At 35.3% G+C, this 14851-nt stretch overlaps 1 protein-coding gene across 1 annotated transcript in view; it reads left to right on the forward strand.

The window, feature by feature from the left end:
* The window catches only part of LOC144434158 (polycystin-1-like protein 1), a 92252-nt gene that overhangs the window by 17439 nt on the left and 59962 nt on the right, over nucleotides 1–14851 (forward strand). Inside the window, exons 3-7 of the mRNA XM_078122612.1 lie at nucleotides 3068–3166; nucleotides 4224–4402; nucleotides 5542–5694; nucleotides 9259–9575; nucleotides 13185–13271. Of these exons, the coding sequence (XP_077978738.1) occupies nucleotides 3068–3166; nucleotides 4224–4402; nucleotides 5542–5694; nucleotides 9259–9575; nucleotides 13185–13271 (835 nt within the window). The remainder of the gene's footprint in view (nucleotides 1–3067; nucleotides 3167–4223; nucleotides 4403–5541; nucleotides 5695–9258; nucleotides 9576–13184; nucleotides 13272–14851) is intronic.

Consider the following 14851-nt stretch of genomic DNA (forward strand, 5'->3'; position numbering starts at 1 on the left):
TGTGCAATCATGAAGATTAATTTTGATTAACTTTACATTGTAATGTGATATTTAATATTATTTCTGTTAATAAGAAATGTTATATTTTTGCAAAGTAGTTACTCATCAGTCAAAACTTAACAGGTAAAACATAAAATGCATTTGTCTATGTGATTGAGGCATTTAACAAATACTTCTCAGGGTAAAACTATCAATCATACTTCTATACGTAATTGAATTTAGCCATAAAGTGTCAGTGACAGATTTATAATATATTGAAAGTTACCTGGAGATGTGAATTGAAAGTTAAATATCAACCCTATCTTGTAGATTTGCCATATCCATTCACTAAAAGCTTTCCAATATGTAGACAGTGTAAACAAATGTAAATACATGATATATATAAATATATGCAGTGTACGTACACAGTAAGACTGTATTTGTGTAATTATCTACTTACCAATTTGTGACACTCAAATGTATGAAGAGTCATAAATACCAGTCAAGGTGTTTGCATCTACTCCCATATTTTATCACTTTTTCAAGAAAAAAAATTATAATCAGAATCGCCGGTTCTGTATAAATGTACTAACAGATAAAAGAAAGCATTCTTTTATTTGAAAATGGTGAAATGTCCTGTAGAGTGATGAAACAATTATCAAACTTACTAGTGAGATGTCAAAAATATTGTGCTGGATATGGTAAATTTACAGATGGGAAACACTTTCCTTTTAGATAGTATATTCATATGTAAATTTGAATTTCCATGACAATGTACAAATGTGTATGTCTTGACACTCTGTATTTGTCAGACAAAGAGATTGGGGTAAAAATGATGTCATCACTGACACAAGATTTTCCCATAAACCCATGCAGGAAAATCTCACAGGAATCAAAATGTCTGAACCCATGTCAAGTACACAAGATTTTCCCATAAACCCTTGCAGGAAATCTCATCAGGAAATCAAAATGCCTGAACCCAAGTCAAGTGCAGTAGGACTTCTTTACTTAACATCAAAGTTCAAGTTGTCATGGTTACCAAAATCATATTTAAGTTGATAGCAGTGATCAATATAATTGTAGTATGAAAGAATATTACACTGATTGGACTCCGTCTTTAAATATGACGTGTAGTTTTCAAGAAATCCTACTGTTGTAAAACCTCTGTTCCACATTGTACATGTATAATCAATCAAGTCTTTCGAAAACAGAGTGTAATGTACTATTTCTGCACTGTACAGTACATGTATGTACCTAAGTCTGTAGATAGATGTGTACAGGTAATGTACATGTAGTTGTGTAGACATGATTTTAGGTATTACAAGACCCCTGTGTCAAACTATTCACACTTTGTATGGGAACTCATTGGTTGTATTGTGAGAATGTTTGCCGTAGTGGTCATTTCCACTGAATGATGGTATTTACTGTTGGCGGAGGTACACTTAGCTGACAAGTGTGTGCATTGAACAATACATGCATATTGTATTGACTAGAGGTACAGAGGAACTTTTTATATCGGAAACGGGTGAATGAACAAAACAGTCTATAAAATCTAGTAGTATGAAGTTTGGTATAAACATTTCAATGCTTGTGTAGACTTTGGTTTTAGGAGGAGAGATTTGGGTCAGTAGTTCATGGAAACTCTCACATTGAGTGTCTTACTTTTGTTGAGTGGAATGCTAAGAGATATGGCACAATCTTGTACTCACAATCTCTCTCTCTTTATACTTGCCTTGTTCCAAGTATGTCCGTCTGATCCTAGTAATTCAAGAGAACCGTGTCACCCTGGTCAGCCCGGTATTGTAATTTATCGACCCTAAATTTTTATGGTGAGGGATCGGAATGCAAATGTTTGCATTATTTCAGAGGTCTTGAAATTATGGAGGCCAAAAGTATAGTTTTATGAAGATTTGAACCGTGTTGAGTGTAAACTTATGCAACTTTATAAAATATGTACAGATGTAAAATTTGTGAACACTGAGCACTTTCCATGAGCTATTACTGTAGTGATAGGATGAAATGACATAATAATATATTAACAATATCTTCTTTCTCATGTAAATTCATGTGACTATATGTAGTACTATTTTCACAAGGGAGTGTCCAGATTTTACTTCCAGGGGAGGTCAGAAGATTTTCCATTTTCCTGGTGTATTTTTTTGAATACACCCCCCCCCCCCCTCCCCCCCGCCGGGAATTATAGGAAAAATTGATGGCTCCCCTGAAAGTACTTTTTTTTCATGCCCCCTCCCCATATATACACATGCACAAACACGTTATAAAAATTATAATATATATATTATATATAATGCAATCACACAAACAGCATTCTGTCACAAAGAACATTTCATTGTAAACGTTATGGCTTTCCTTGTGAAAATAAATACTTTAACTTTTAATAGATATTTTAATTTATTTATGACTTAAAAACAAAATTCACACACATATGATTTCTGCATATCCAACTACTTGTAAATCATGATATGAAGATTACCATTTCCATGCATAATCAAACTGAGAGCGATATCTTTCCTATGACCTAATTTCACTGATGGAATAAAGTTTCAAACATACCGACCATCTGGTACCAGACACTTACACTATCTGACTGCATGTCAAATCATGTAATCTTGAAGTGCTAAAATGAACAGAATGGAACCCTATGTTTCATCACTTATCTTATATTTCCTTTCGTTGGGTGTAAAACAGTGTCCAGTTATTACAGAGTATACACTTATGCTAAGGGAAGTCTGTTAAACTCAAACCTTAACCCTAAGTTAACCTAATCTATTGTACAGTTAGTCCACTGTTCTACATTCCCCTAAACTCTCTAGCTTAAATTTATACAAATATGTATCTCTTGTGGAGTCAGTGTCCACTGTTCTACATTCCCCTAACTCCCTAGCTTAAATACAAAATGTGTATCTACTGTACAGTCAGTCCACTGTTTTACATTATACCCTAACTCCCTAGCTTAAATACAAAATGTGTATCTATTGTACAGTTGGTCTATGCTGTTCATATTCTTGTGGCAAGTGGAAACGATATCAAGACTTTGATAGACTGTGTTTTGTATTTTTCATTGCAGGTTTGAGTATGCTGGCATACTAAATGGTTCTACATGTTACTGTGGGAATAGCTATCAATACAACTATGGTGCTGCCTCAGATGAAGAATGCAATAGTTTGTAAGTACTCTACATTTTAGTGTGTTTTCGCTAAGGTTTAGGAAACCTAGTATTTAGAAAGAAGGAAATGTGGTTTCAAGTAGAATGGATTTCCATACCTGTGGCCATAATTTGGGTGAGGAATATTGAGCCAATTTGATGCAGCACTCATTCACAGCAAGGTCTTCAGACTTGCAAAAATTTGATTTTCATATATCCTACTGTAATACTAGTAACCCACTAGAAAACTCTCTGACTGCTAAAATGACAGAAATTCGCACAGATTTTGTCGATTTTGTACCGCTTCTGTCGAAAATGTTGACAATGTCCTTTAATTTGTCTCCAAGAAAAAGGTGAGAATTACAATTTTACGTCAGACTTATAGGAACGCTGACTAAGTGATTGATAAACCTTGTTTATTTCACAGTCCTATGGGTTTTGACCAAATAGTGATAAGTGTATTGAACTTGAGATGTTCTTCAGGCTACGATGGGCTCAGACAAAATACCAAGTAATATATGTAGAGCTTGAGATCCTCACCAGGCTGAGTTTTCTTAGGAGCTGCGTTTTCTTATGAGCTGTTGCGAGTTCACACATGGCCGGGATAGTTCTTTCCTATTCATGCTGTACAATATTATACAAAGTGAGGTCCAAGTGTCTAACACTATGTTCTCTTGGATGTTTATCTGCACTTTGGTTGGTTGATATTGTACATGTAACAAACAGAGTTTTTATATGATTGATTCTACGTATAGGTAAGACTTTGATCAGAGAGATCGTAATTGGTAAGTTTGGGCAGAGTGAAGCAGACTCAGCAGTCAGCCACTTGCTGGTGTGATTATTGACCGTTTTAAAATTGTCACTCTGGAGTTGATGCAAATGGTTTGATATGCAACAGTGTTGCAAACACACATTGTTAGCATCACTATGTGTTTGTGAGTGATGGAACCACATCCATTGTTCAACTGTGCTCAGATATTTTCTTCATATAAATACTAAATGAGCTAGGAAGGTTTCTATTGGTTGATACATTGGGTCAATGGAAACTCACTTCTAAATTGTGATTTTTGTACAACAGGTGTCCTGGAGACCCAAACCTGCCATGTGGAGGAGCTAATACAACCAGTATTTATTCAGTATATGCACCCTTCTTAGTTTCACTGACTGTCACAGTGCCACGGGATACTGTGCAGGAAAATGAGGCTGCAGTGGTTGAAGTCAGTGCAGAGTTGTCTAGCACATCAGATTCTCCATTAGGTAAGTTTGTCGGTTGCCATGAAATTGGTCATTTGGATGAGAAATGGGTGAATTTGTTATTAATTACTATAGTGTCATAGTGTGTTTTTCTACTTTGACAACCGTGTGAAACAACATAGCATGGTTTACTGGTTAGTGTTACAATAACATTACTATAACAGACAGGATGATACATTGTTTTTGGTTTTCAAACTTTTAGAATCTCTTATCAAAAAAAAGTCATCAGATATTTTCAGTCTATAGCCAAGATGACCTATTGACATCTTTAGGATGTAACATTTCTCATGACATTTTTTGCTAAATATTTGTGAGACCCCTGCTTAGAAAACAGTGGGATTGATAATTAGAGAATGATAACAGAGTGATGGGTTATCTTTTAAGACATACTCTGACACTAAAGATGATGATCTCTTTGAAGGGGGTTGTAATAAGTATATGTCACAATGTTCTAACTAAAGTGTTGACTGATGTCAGGTCAGTCCAAGGCACATATAGTGATGTCATAGCATCTGATACATCAATTGACAGTCTCAACAACAGTGATGTCATTGCATCGTACATCAATATACAATCTCAACAACAGTGATAGCATTGCATCTGATACATCAATTGACAGTCTAAACAACAGTGATGTCATTGCATCGTACATCAATATACAATCTCAACAACAGTGATGTCATTGCATCGTACATCAATATACAATCTCAACAACAGTGATATCATTGCATCTGATACATCAATTGACAGTCTAAACAACAGTGATGTCATTGCATTGTACATCAATATACAGTCTGACAAACAGCGATGTCATAGCATCATACATCAATATGCAGTCTGAGTGAAGACAAATATTGGAGAATAACATAATTATACCAGCGCCAGTAATATCAAAGAAAAATTGGGGGAATAATGGCAATTTTGAACGTTTTGAACATGGCAGAACCATGCAGTAATATAGACACATGTTGTTGTGACATAGACGCATATTGTCGTGACACAGAACGACCAGAGTATATATTCCATGTTTTTGGCTTATGCATTGTATAATGGTATTACTACATAATTTTCACCGATACATTGTTAGTTTTAGAAATGATTTCTCATATGCATGTTCTATTTTCTAATCTTACATTTTGTAGGGTTAGCAGGGTTCAACTCCAGTCATTTTACAGTTATGGATTTTGCTTGGGATGTTTCTGGTACTATAAACAACAAACAGTCATTAGTAGAAGATGTTTATGCCTCGTCCAGTGTCCTTCACACGTTTACATCAGAAGGAACGTACACCATAGGTAAGAATTTGTTTATTGTCGATTGTAATATGTTTGTCGGAAAGCCATAGGTAAAACTTTGTTTATCATTGATTGTAATATGTTTGTCGGAAAGCCATTGGTAAGAATTCGTTTATTGTCAATTGTAATATGTTTGTTGGAACTGATGAGTAAAAAGTGTTTTGATGGGGATTTTAATTTAGCTGAGAAAACACACCTATGAATATAAAAAAGTGAAAATTTAATATTTCACAGGTGGAGTACTGTATTCTCAAAAAGTTACAGTTTCACTGAAAAGAAAGAGAATTGGTTCTTTTATAGCCTGGACTTGTTCATTATAATATTACTACTTTAGGAAGGAATGCATGGTAATCATGAATTAGAAGGGTTTCCATGGATGGGGATTTTTTTTTTACTAAATTTTTACTAACACTGATGAAATTATCAAGTGTAACTCCCAAATGAAAACATATTGACCAATAATGTTCATCTATGGAATTTGACATTCTGATGAGGATCATTAACCAAGACAGATTGAAAGCTTAGTACTAAATACTTTGAACTGCTTGAATGTGTGTGTTTTAACCTTTGTAAACCATGAAAATATTTTGTTTCTCAGTATTGATTATTTCATGCCGATTTTATGTAAGTGAAAAACCATATCAATATCATGAAAATGGCAAAAAGCAGATTGCAAATGAAAACTTGGTATTTCACAGTACCAGTATTTATCATTGATGAGAGTGCTTCCTCAGAAAACCACAACAAATGGTGTACAAGAGGAGACTATCAGTCTTAGAATGCAGGATTGCATTATGGAAATAAGACTTAATTTAAAGCAAACATATAACTTGGTTTAAAAAAGCAACGACTTGTGAATGACGCAGATAAATTCTATGCTGAAAAACTTTTAAATGGTTTTGACCACACACAGATGGTATCCAACAGTGTGTAAGTTTGTTGTAGAGACAGGAGTCATGCTAAATTGTTTGAAAACAGAACAAGAAAACATGGTGACAACCAACCCTTTGTGCTGTAATTATTGTAATGAAGTTCATAATATGCAAACCTTGTAGACATCCATTCATCTGCCATGTCCTATGAAAAGAGTCAACCCACTTAAAATTTTTTAGAGCCTATGGATAAATTTTAATGATGGACCAAGATCTCCTGGCATTTTTCGTTTCGGTATCTTTACATGTTTAGCAAGTGCCGGAGAAGTTCACGACCCTGAAATGTGTGTATTGTTTGTGGTGATGATTAGCATACAGGGCTCAACATAATTTGGCAAGGAAGTGAAGTATTTATTCAGTTTGTAGCATACAATAGCTACTGGTATGTTGACCATCATCCATAGCAGTGACCAGTAGCATAGCATTGTTCTACTTTGGCATCTCTGTCAATATTTATGTTTGCCGTACAAAGAAGTAAATCTAGCAGAGAATAAATATCATTACCCACCTACCTTTTAAAAAAAAAAACTGGCTGTAGAACACAGAGAACTTTCTGTGTATAGTCACTATAAACCTGAAAAAATGATACTTTTTTTCTCAATTCACTCATGTCAGAGAGAAAAAAGTCAGGTCTATCGTTGTCTTATTACTGTAACCATTACTATGTCTTCACCATATTCATTAATGTGCACAGTTTGAGTTGGTGGGAACCAAAAAAAAAGCACAAACTTCTCTAATAGTGATTATGGAACATTTGAAGGTTTGTAGAAATAATTATGTGGTATTGTATGAGGTGGGAGATATGGCTGAACATTGTATTCCTGTCAGCTCACTGTTACAACTTTTAAGATGTATAGTAAAACCATACAGCAAGTGATATTTTAATTTTTTTTTTTTTTTTTTTTTTTTTTTTTTGGGGGGGGGGGAATTTCTTGTTGAAGTTGGAGGGCATAACAAAACAATATGTAGCAGTGATAAATCAAATATTCTGAATTTGTACATGTAGTATCACTGCTTGAATCGTGAATTCCTTTTCCTGAAGTACAAAACAGAGTCATGATAGTTTCTAGTTTCTTTGTTAATTTAACTAGACTGTTAGATAGGTCGTGTTGCTCAGTCCTACCAGGCTTCGAAACCAGTGTGGAGTGGTGGCATGATTGTTGTATTGTACATACTAAAATGGAACACACACAGATTCAGTTGTTAAGAAAGAAAGGAGTGCAAGTTTCTGCTGACTGATTACTTATATAGGGCAAGTTGTGTTGACATTATTGTTTGACGTACGGCAAACATAAGTCAGGTCAGAAAAGACGTCTAAAAATTATGAATGCTGTTGTTGTCCAGTAATTTATGAAAACTACCTGGGTGACAATACTGTGGATTGTTTCCCATGTCAACAACTCACCTCTCAGGTTTCTAGTAGTGAAAGCAAAGATGCGTTTGTATTACCTGACTGATTGCAGCTATACATCATACAGCTAGCTACTACTATTATGTATGTGTACTGTGTGACATGTATGTATACAACTAGTCCAGACCCTTTACTTGTTGGTTGATTTTGGCTATGTTCCTCTAAACACTGTAGGCCACAATACATCTTATAGCCAGCCAGTACTGTTATGAGTACTTGGTGATAAACCAGGCACCTATACATCTAGCCCAAACCCTTCGTTTGGTTGGTTGGTTGATTGGTTGGTTGATTGGTTGGTTGATTTCTGCTATGTCATCTCAACACTCTAGGCTACAAATACATCATACAGCCTGCTATTACTTCTCTGTCAATTTATGTACACTCTGTGACAGACCTGTTATTATTGAAGCGTCACCCACGCTTACTTATAATAGTCTGCTGTGTCTGGATAGTGTCACAAATAATCACTATAATTTGAGTGTCAGAACGAAAAAGAAAAATGAGAATACTCCTGGGAAAGCTTACAATTACCAACAAAACACAAATGAAAGCTAACTTTTTTTGCATGGATATTAACATTTTTACTTGACTTCATTTCATCAAACAGCTGCCTTTTTACGGTAGTAACAATTATCGTAAGTTTTTTTTTCAACTGAGTGGAATAAGAAAAGTTAGCTGGATATTAAGGTATACAGATGAAGCAATAGTAGTGTGCGTAGTAGTGCTGTTTGGCACAAAATAGTAAAACTGCCGTGGTATTGTTAGAACAAGTTTGCTGTCTTGGTAAACTGCTACAAATTGATAATATAGAAATTAAAATATTTTGGACGGGGTTTAAACCTTGGAGACTGCTGATAAATTCAGTGTACTAAAATTAGAAAAGTCTACAGTGAACGAGTACAAATTTGGTTTGCATTTCTGACTAAGTTTTGCCCCTCAATTGGGTTCAACTATTTGAATTTGAAGATAATGGAAAATTTTAGGTAGGGTTTAAAGGTCTAGTGCAGATTACGATTCAAATTTAAGTGTGAAAAACAGTTGTCGGAGAGGTATAGGAGCAGTTGGTCTTGAACAAATGAATGATCCTATCATGGCTCCACTGATATGATAACATGTGCACTACTGTGAGAATCTGGGATTGAAACCTTGGCGTTTGAACTTATGAGCCTGCAGGTCTGTTCAAAATAAAAAAATTTTGACAATTTCTATTTGTTTCCACAGATGTGATTGTCAGCAATGCCCTGTCATCTCTTCAAGCAAGTGTAAATATTACAGTAGTTATGCCAGTTCCATCAGATCTTGATATTGGAAGATTGGCAGGATCAGGGAAAATCCCATCCTGTATTCCAGAACATAGTGCCATTCCAGAAAACACAGCTACAATATCTGGATATGTTGATACAGAAATCCAGTTCCAGGCTGCTGTAGTGTATGGTGTTAATCTGACTTTTAGTTGGGAGTTTAGTGATGATGGAACACCTATGATCTCACCCAAAGATCCAACATGTCAGGGGATTAGTTGTTTACAGGATATACAGGTAAGACAACTCAAAGGAAGGCCAGGAAGTAAAATATCAAAGTAGAAAATTACATAAATTTACTGAAACACACACATGGAAACTCACTAGCTATTCAAAGGAAAGGTGGAAATTAAAAATTGCAGGTAAAAATGAACACATGCATACCCACATGCAGTCTCTCTCTCTCACATGCACTCACTCACTAGCTATACCAAGGAAATGTGAAAATTAAGATGTGCAAGGAAAAAAGTTTTGATTGATTAAAAGAATTGTATGTATGCAAAACTCACACAGACAGACATGCACAGATAGACACAAACAGGTAGGCAGACACACAGACACATTCGAACTGAAATGAAAGACAGCACTTCAAAGTTAGAAAGTGACAAAATAACATTTGCAAAACACTGAAGTGGACCAAAAAAAAAAATGCAAACAATTAATCTTTATGTACAGAGAAGATAGAGAATAGAAAATGAAGTATACTGGCATAAAAGTTACAGCAAAAAAAAGTTTAAAAGATCCACAAAGACCACCAAAATAAACTCTAGTCTAAGATTAAGAAGACATAGCTTGTAATAGAGGCTGGTAAGATTTCTGACCGGTACATGTATATGCAAAGCTGAAAGTGGCCACCAGTTGATTGCCACTATGTGCGTCATACTCTCTTGTCAGTTTTATAAACGAGATCCTGCACATTGTAAGTTGTCGTGTCGCATTATCTTACCAACTGTCCATATTAGTCTCAGACTGAGTATTTTATTGAAAGTAATACAAGAATCCTAATATCATTAATGGCCTGCCGTATTCCATTCCTTAGAAAATGTCAAAACGTCACCGGCCATAGTCTCTTACTGTGGTGACTTGCCCTCTAAATATCACATAGCTGGTGGGCTTCTACATCTGATAGCCCTACCAATTTTCATTGACATCATTACTTGCTTTCCCAGTGCCTTACTTTATTAGAATGTGTAGCCAACCAATCATGTTTGAAATATCAATGTCAGAGCTCCCAAGTTTATAGTCTTAAAAGTGGCATGGGTGTGCCGTGTTCTGCATGTTGTTTTTTCAAAGTGACGGTAATACGATATCTTGACTAGCTACAACTTACTAATATTGATGTATTCACATAGAAAAGATGGCCTTGATACTATGGCGTTGATGAATGATGCATCTAGTCAGCATACACATTAGCCCTTTCTCCATCTGAATTGATTCAGTTTGGAACCTGTTTCTGTTCCCAAGAGAAAATTGAGCAATGGATTTTGAATCAATTCACTTTGAATCTGTTCTGAGCCTGAATCTCTGCAAACCCCCCCTGTTTGTTCTTGACAAGCAAAACTTGGCTTCGGAAAAGATATCTTTCTTCTTAACAAAAAACCCAAAAAACTTGGCTTTGAAAATTCTTGTGGCAACTTTACTTTGGTTATTATTAGTATGCAAACATTGGCATAGGAAATTCTTACAGCAGCTGTCTTTTAATAAACAAAACTTGGCTCAGGAAATTCGCAGGACAACTTTCTTTTTTAAAAACACACACAAGAAAACATGGCCTATGAAGTCCTTGTGAGATATTTCTTTTTGACACAATATCTTTGGGAATCTGTGGGTCTTTGACCTTGCTGACCTTTAACCTGGGAATAATATAAGTCAGTCTAGGTCACCCAACTTGGAATATTGATGGTTTTTAGGCTGTTTCTGCATGGTGACTTTACCCATTCAGTAGTACTTGTTTGCCTTCAAGTGAATTCCTTTTTTGAAAGTATCAAATGATATTTAAGTGTCTCTCAATGAGGCATATACTGACTTATGCTAGTATTACAGTGTGTTTGTCCAGAGACTTGAATGTAATGTGTTTGGCTTGAAGGGTAGTTCTAGCAGGCCAGTTTGTCATGCCAGACACCCAAGTCTCGGTGGTATACCAATGTCAAATCAGTATGTGATGCCAGATAGCCAAGTCTCTGGACAATACAGCCAGTTTGTCATGCCAGACACCCAAGTCTCGGTGGTATACCAATGTCAAACCAGTATGTGATGCCAGGTAGCCAAGTCTCTGGATGATGTCATTCCAGATAGCCAAGTCTCTGGACGATACAGCCAGTATGTCAAGTCAAATAGCCAAGTCTCTGGACGATACAGCTAGTATGTCATTCCAGATGTCCAAGTATCGGGATGATGTCATGCCAGGTAGCCAAGTTTCTGGACAATATAGCCAGTATGTCATGCCAGATAGCCAAGTCTTTGTTGTCTGTATTTGATGCTGCTGAACTTGAACCTGTCTTGTCTTTTTCCAAAAAATGTCCTATATGCTGATGTTTGTTACCCATAGATTTTGTGTTTCTAACTATAGAAAACCGTACTTTCTGTTTCACTGAATGAAAGTAGAGCAGACATGAGAGAAATACATGAACAGAAACCAGTACGTGACACGTTTGTGGTCACAAAAACAAAAACAATATAATATCGTAACAGTGTAAAAATGACATAGCAATGCCCACCTGTTGAATTGATGTAAATTGTTGTGTGATGAACACTCTGGTAGCTACCTATAATTACTATCTCAGGAACTCCTCAAAATAAATAGTCTTTCATGAGAGCAGCTGTTAACATATTAGCTATTAGATGGATGGTGTAATTTAAGAGATTCTCGGCTGCGATTACAGTTTTATGATTCTCCTCATATTCTACTGCTGTGTATGATGTTCCCCAGACCACCCGAAAAGTGCAAAGTTTAGCACCGAAATATAAGTGTGTGCGGTTGTGTGGTCATTACTCTAGCGGCACATGATAGAGTTTTGAGTGAAGTGGTGTCGCATTACACAGGGATAGAGCCTTCATGCTGTAATCACCAATTTAAAATAACAACAATACTTAAGTCGTACAGTGACCTGTGTCAATGTGTTGTAATTCATTTAATAATCTGTATATGTTAAACATAAAACTGTAAATTGAGTTGTTTTATAATGGCCTGGATGTTTTCTACAGATTGTATATTTTGTCATGGAGTAGTATTGAAAGGATCTGTTTACAGACAAGTTTTTACGTCCATTCATCTAGATGATATTACTCTTATGTTGTTAAAGAAGTGCAATTTTTTCCATTTTGATTTGTTCTTTGTCTAGTAGTTTTTATGGTATTGTTTGAAGTGGTTTATGCATCGTGTTATACATGTAGAGGAGTTTTTAGTTCCAGAGTAGCTTCAATCAATTGTTCAACCCCAGTACAAAGATTCACACTTGTACATTTACAAAGATTCATACTTGTACATTTACATGTATTTTATTTTTGATTTATTTATTTTTGATTTATTATGTATGTACACATACATGCAAAGAGTATGTACATGTATTAGCCCAGAGACTTGTCATAGTTTCACTGTCTCAATCTAAACTATACATTCATATATTTGAATATGCACTCATACAGATGTGAAAGTCAAATTTTTGAATAATTGTTCGAGTGATGATGAAAGCCCATCTGTGCAAACCTATGTTTTACTGTATATTATATCATGCAAAATTCAGTTAAATTTATATGAACATGGATGACTGATTTTTGGTTTGTCTTTATTAATACATGTATACAAATGTGGGTTTTTGATGTGTTTTTCTTCTCGTTTCATTTCAGCCACATACATTCACATCAACTGGTTTGTACAGCGTGACTGTAGAAGTGTTCAACAGCCTTGGAAGTGTACAGGGGATATTATATGTGGTAGGTGCAATTTTATTGAGTGATTCTTCATATGGTTGAACTTGGAGTTTGACAGAAAGTCAGAACGTGATGATTATATCACTTTGTTTCATTTGTTCATTTTCATACCTAATTAGGAGAATGAAAATGCAGAAAATGATAAATTGCTATGTTTTGTTTCATCATTGGCATTTTTGTTAGTCATAATGATGTAACAAATTGATAATGTGGTCATCATGTTTCATTCCTGAATTTCTTGTAATAAAATTGAAGTGAAGTGTATATTATCATTAATTACTCCAGAAACTGAGACTTTGGTGGTTATATTTCATTCTTTGATTTCTCACATTGAAATTTGAGGATTTTCTGTTTCATAAAAACCCCCCCAAAATTAAATTTGATCCGTTAAGGTGATTGTGTCAGTGCTTTGAGTTGGTCCATTTAGGTTTTGATGGAATAGCCTGATTTGATATTAATGAGGTCCGTACTTATATCTTTGGCGGGCAATTAATGAGATTCTATTGAGAGTACTAGATTACAGGATATAACATTAAGTTTAATTCACTGATGACAGTTTTAATACAATTGCAATCTGGTACATCAATTTATTGAAATGTCATCAGGGGAACTGTTACTGTTTCCCACAAGACTGGAAAACTTGTGTGATATTTTAATCTTTGGAATGAAATGAAACCCGTGGCAAGAAACACAGGAAGCACTCATATGTCTGGGAGAATTAATTTTTCCATTTTCGTGTCTCTGTCCTGCTGTCTGGAAGTGAAAGGTCATGCTTCTGTTAACGCCACGAGTGATCTGTGAGATGAAAGCACATGTTCGCACTCTGCGTGTATGTATGTATGTTTAAGACACATCAGTGAAAGTTACAAAGTATAGCTGACATAGAGAAGTTTTTGATATCCCTAGTGTAATGTTTGGTGAGATCAACTGGATAAAAGGTCTGTTCGTAGCAATCTGAGACATCTTATCTCATGCTTGGTTGTGCATGAAGTTGGTACTATGGAGTAGAAATGATACTTTTTACATTGACATGTACTTTCATAAAAAATGTGTTTCTGAAAATCTTTACCTAGTATGCACCTTAGATTAGAAATAGGAATCTTAAACTTTTGCTATGACTTTGTTCAAGGAAACTCAATTCTATTGTAAGTTAAAATCAAGAAAAAACAATCAAGGGGGTCACCGTACAAGCTTTTGAAATAGCAGTCAAAATGATATCAAAAGTAAGCCGTTTTAGAATCCAATATGGCAGTAGAATCCATTATGGCCGCCAAATCCAATATGGCTGCCGAATCCAATATGGCTGCTGAATACAGTGTTAAATGTATGAAACACTTTTTTTTCCTTGAAAGCAAGATGACAATAAATCCCACAATTCTTTTATTATTGTAAGGACCAGGAACAAACTGTCATGGCAAATTTTGTAGAGATTTAAGAGCATTTAAAAATAATTTCAAGGAAATTGGTCAGTCCAATATAACTTGAGATAATGGCTTCTTCATTTTTGTGTCAGCTCAAAGAAACCTAAGATTCTGAAGCATCTTATATCTAAAGGCGTTCCTACAAATTATCTCCTAGTCTTA

This window comes from Glandiceps talaboti, chromosome 4 (genome assembly GCF_964340395.1).
Source record: "Glandiceps talaboti chromosome 4, keGlaTala1.1, whole genome shotgun sequence".
Classification (NCBI taxonomy): domain Eukaryota; kingdom Metazoa; phylum Hemichordata; class Enteropneusta; family Spengelidae; genus Glandiceps; species Glandiceps talaboti.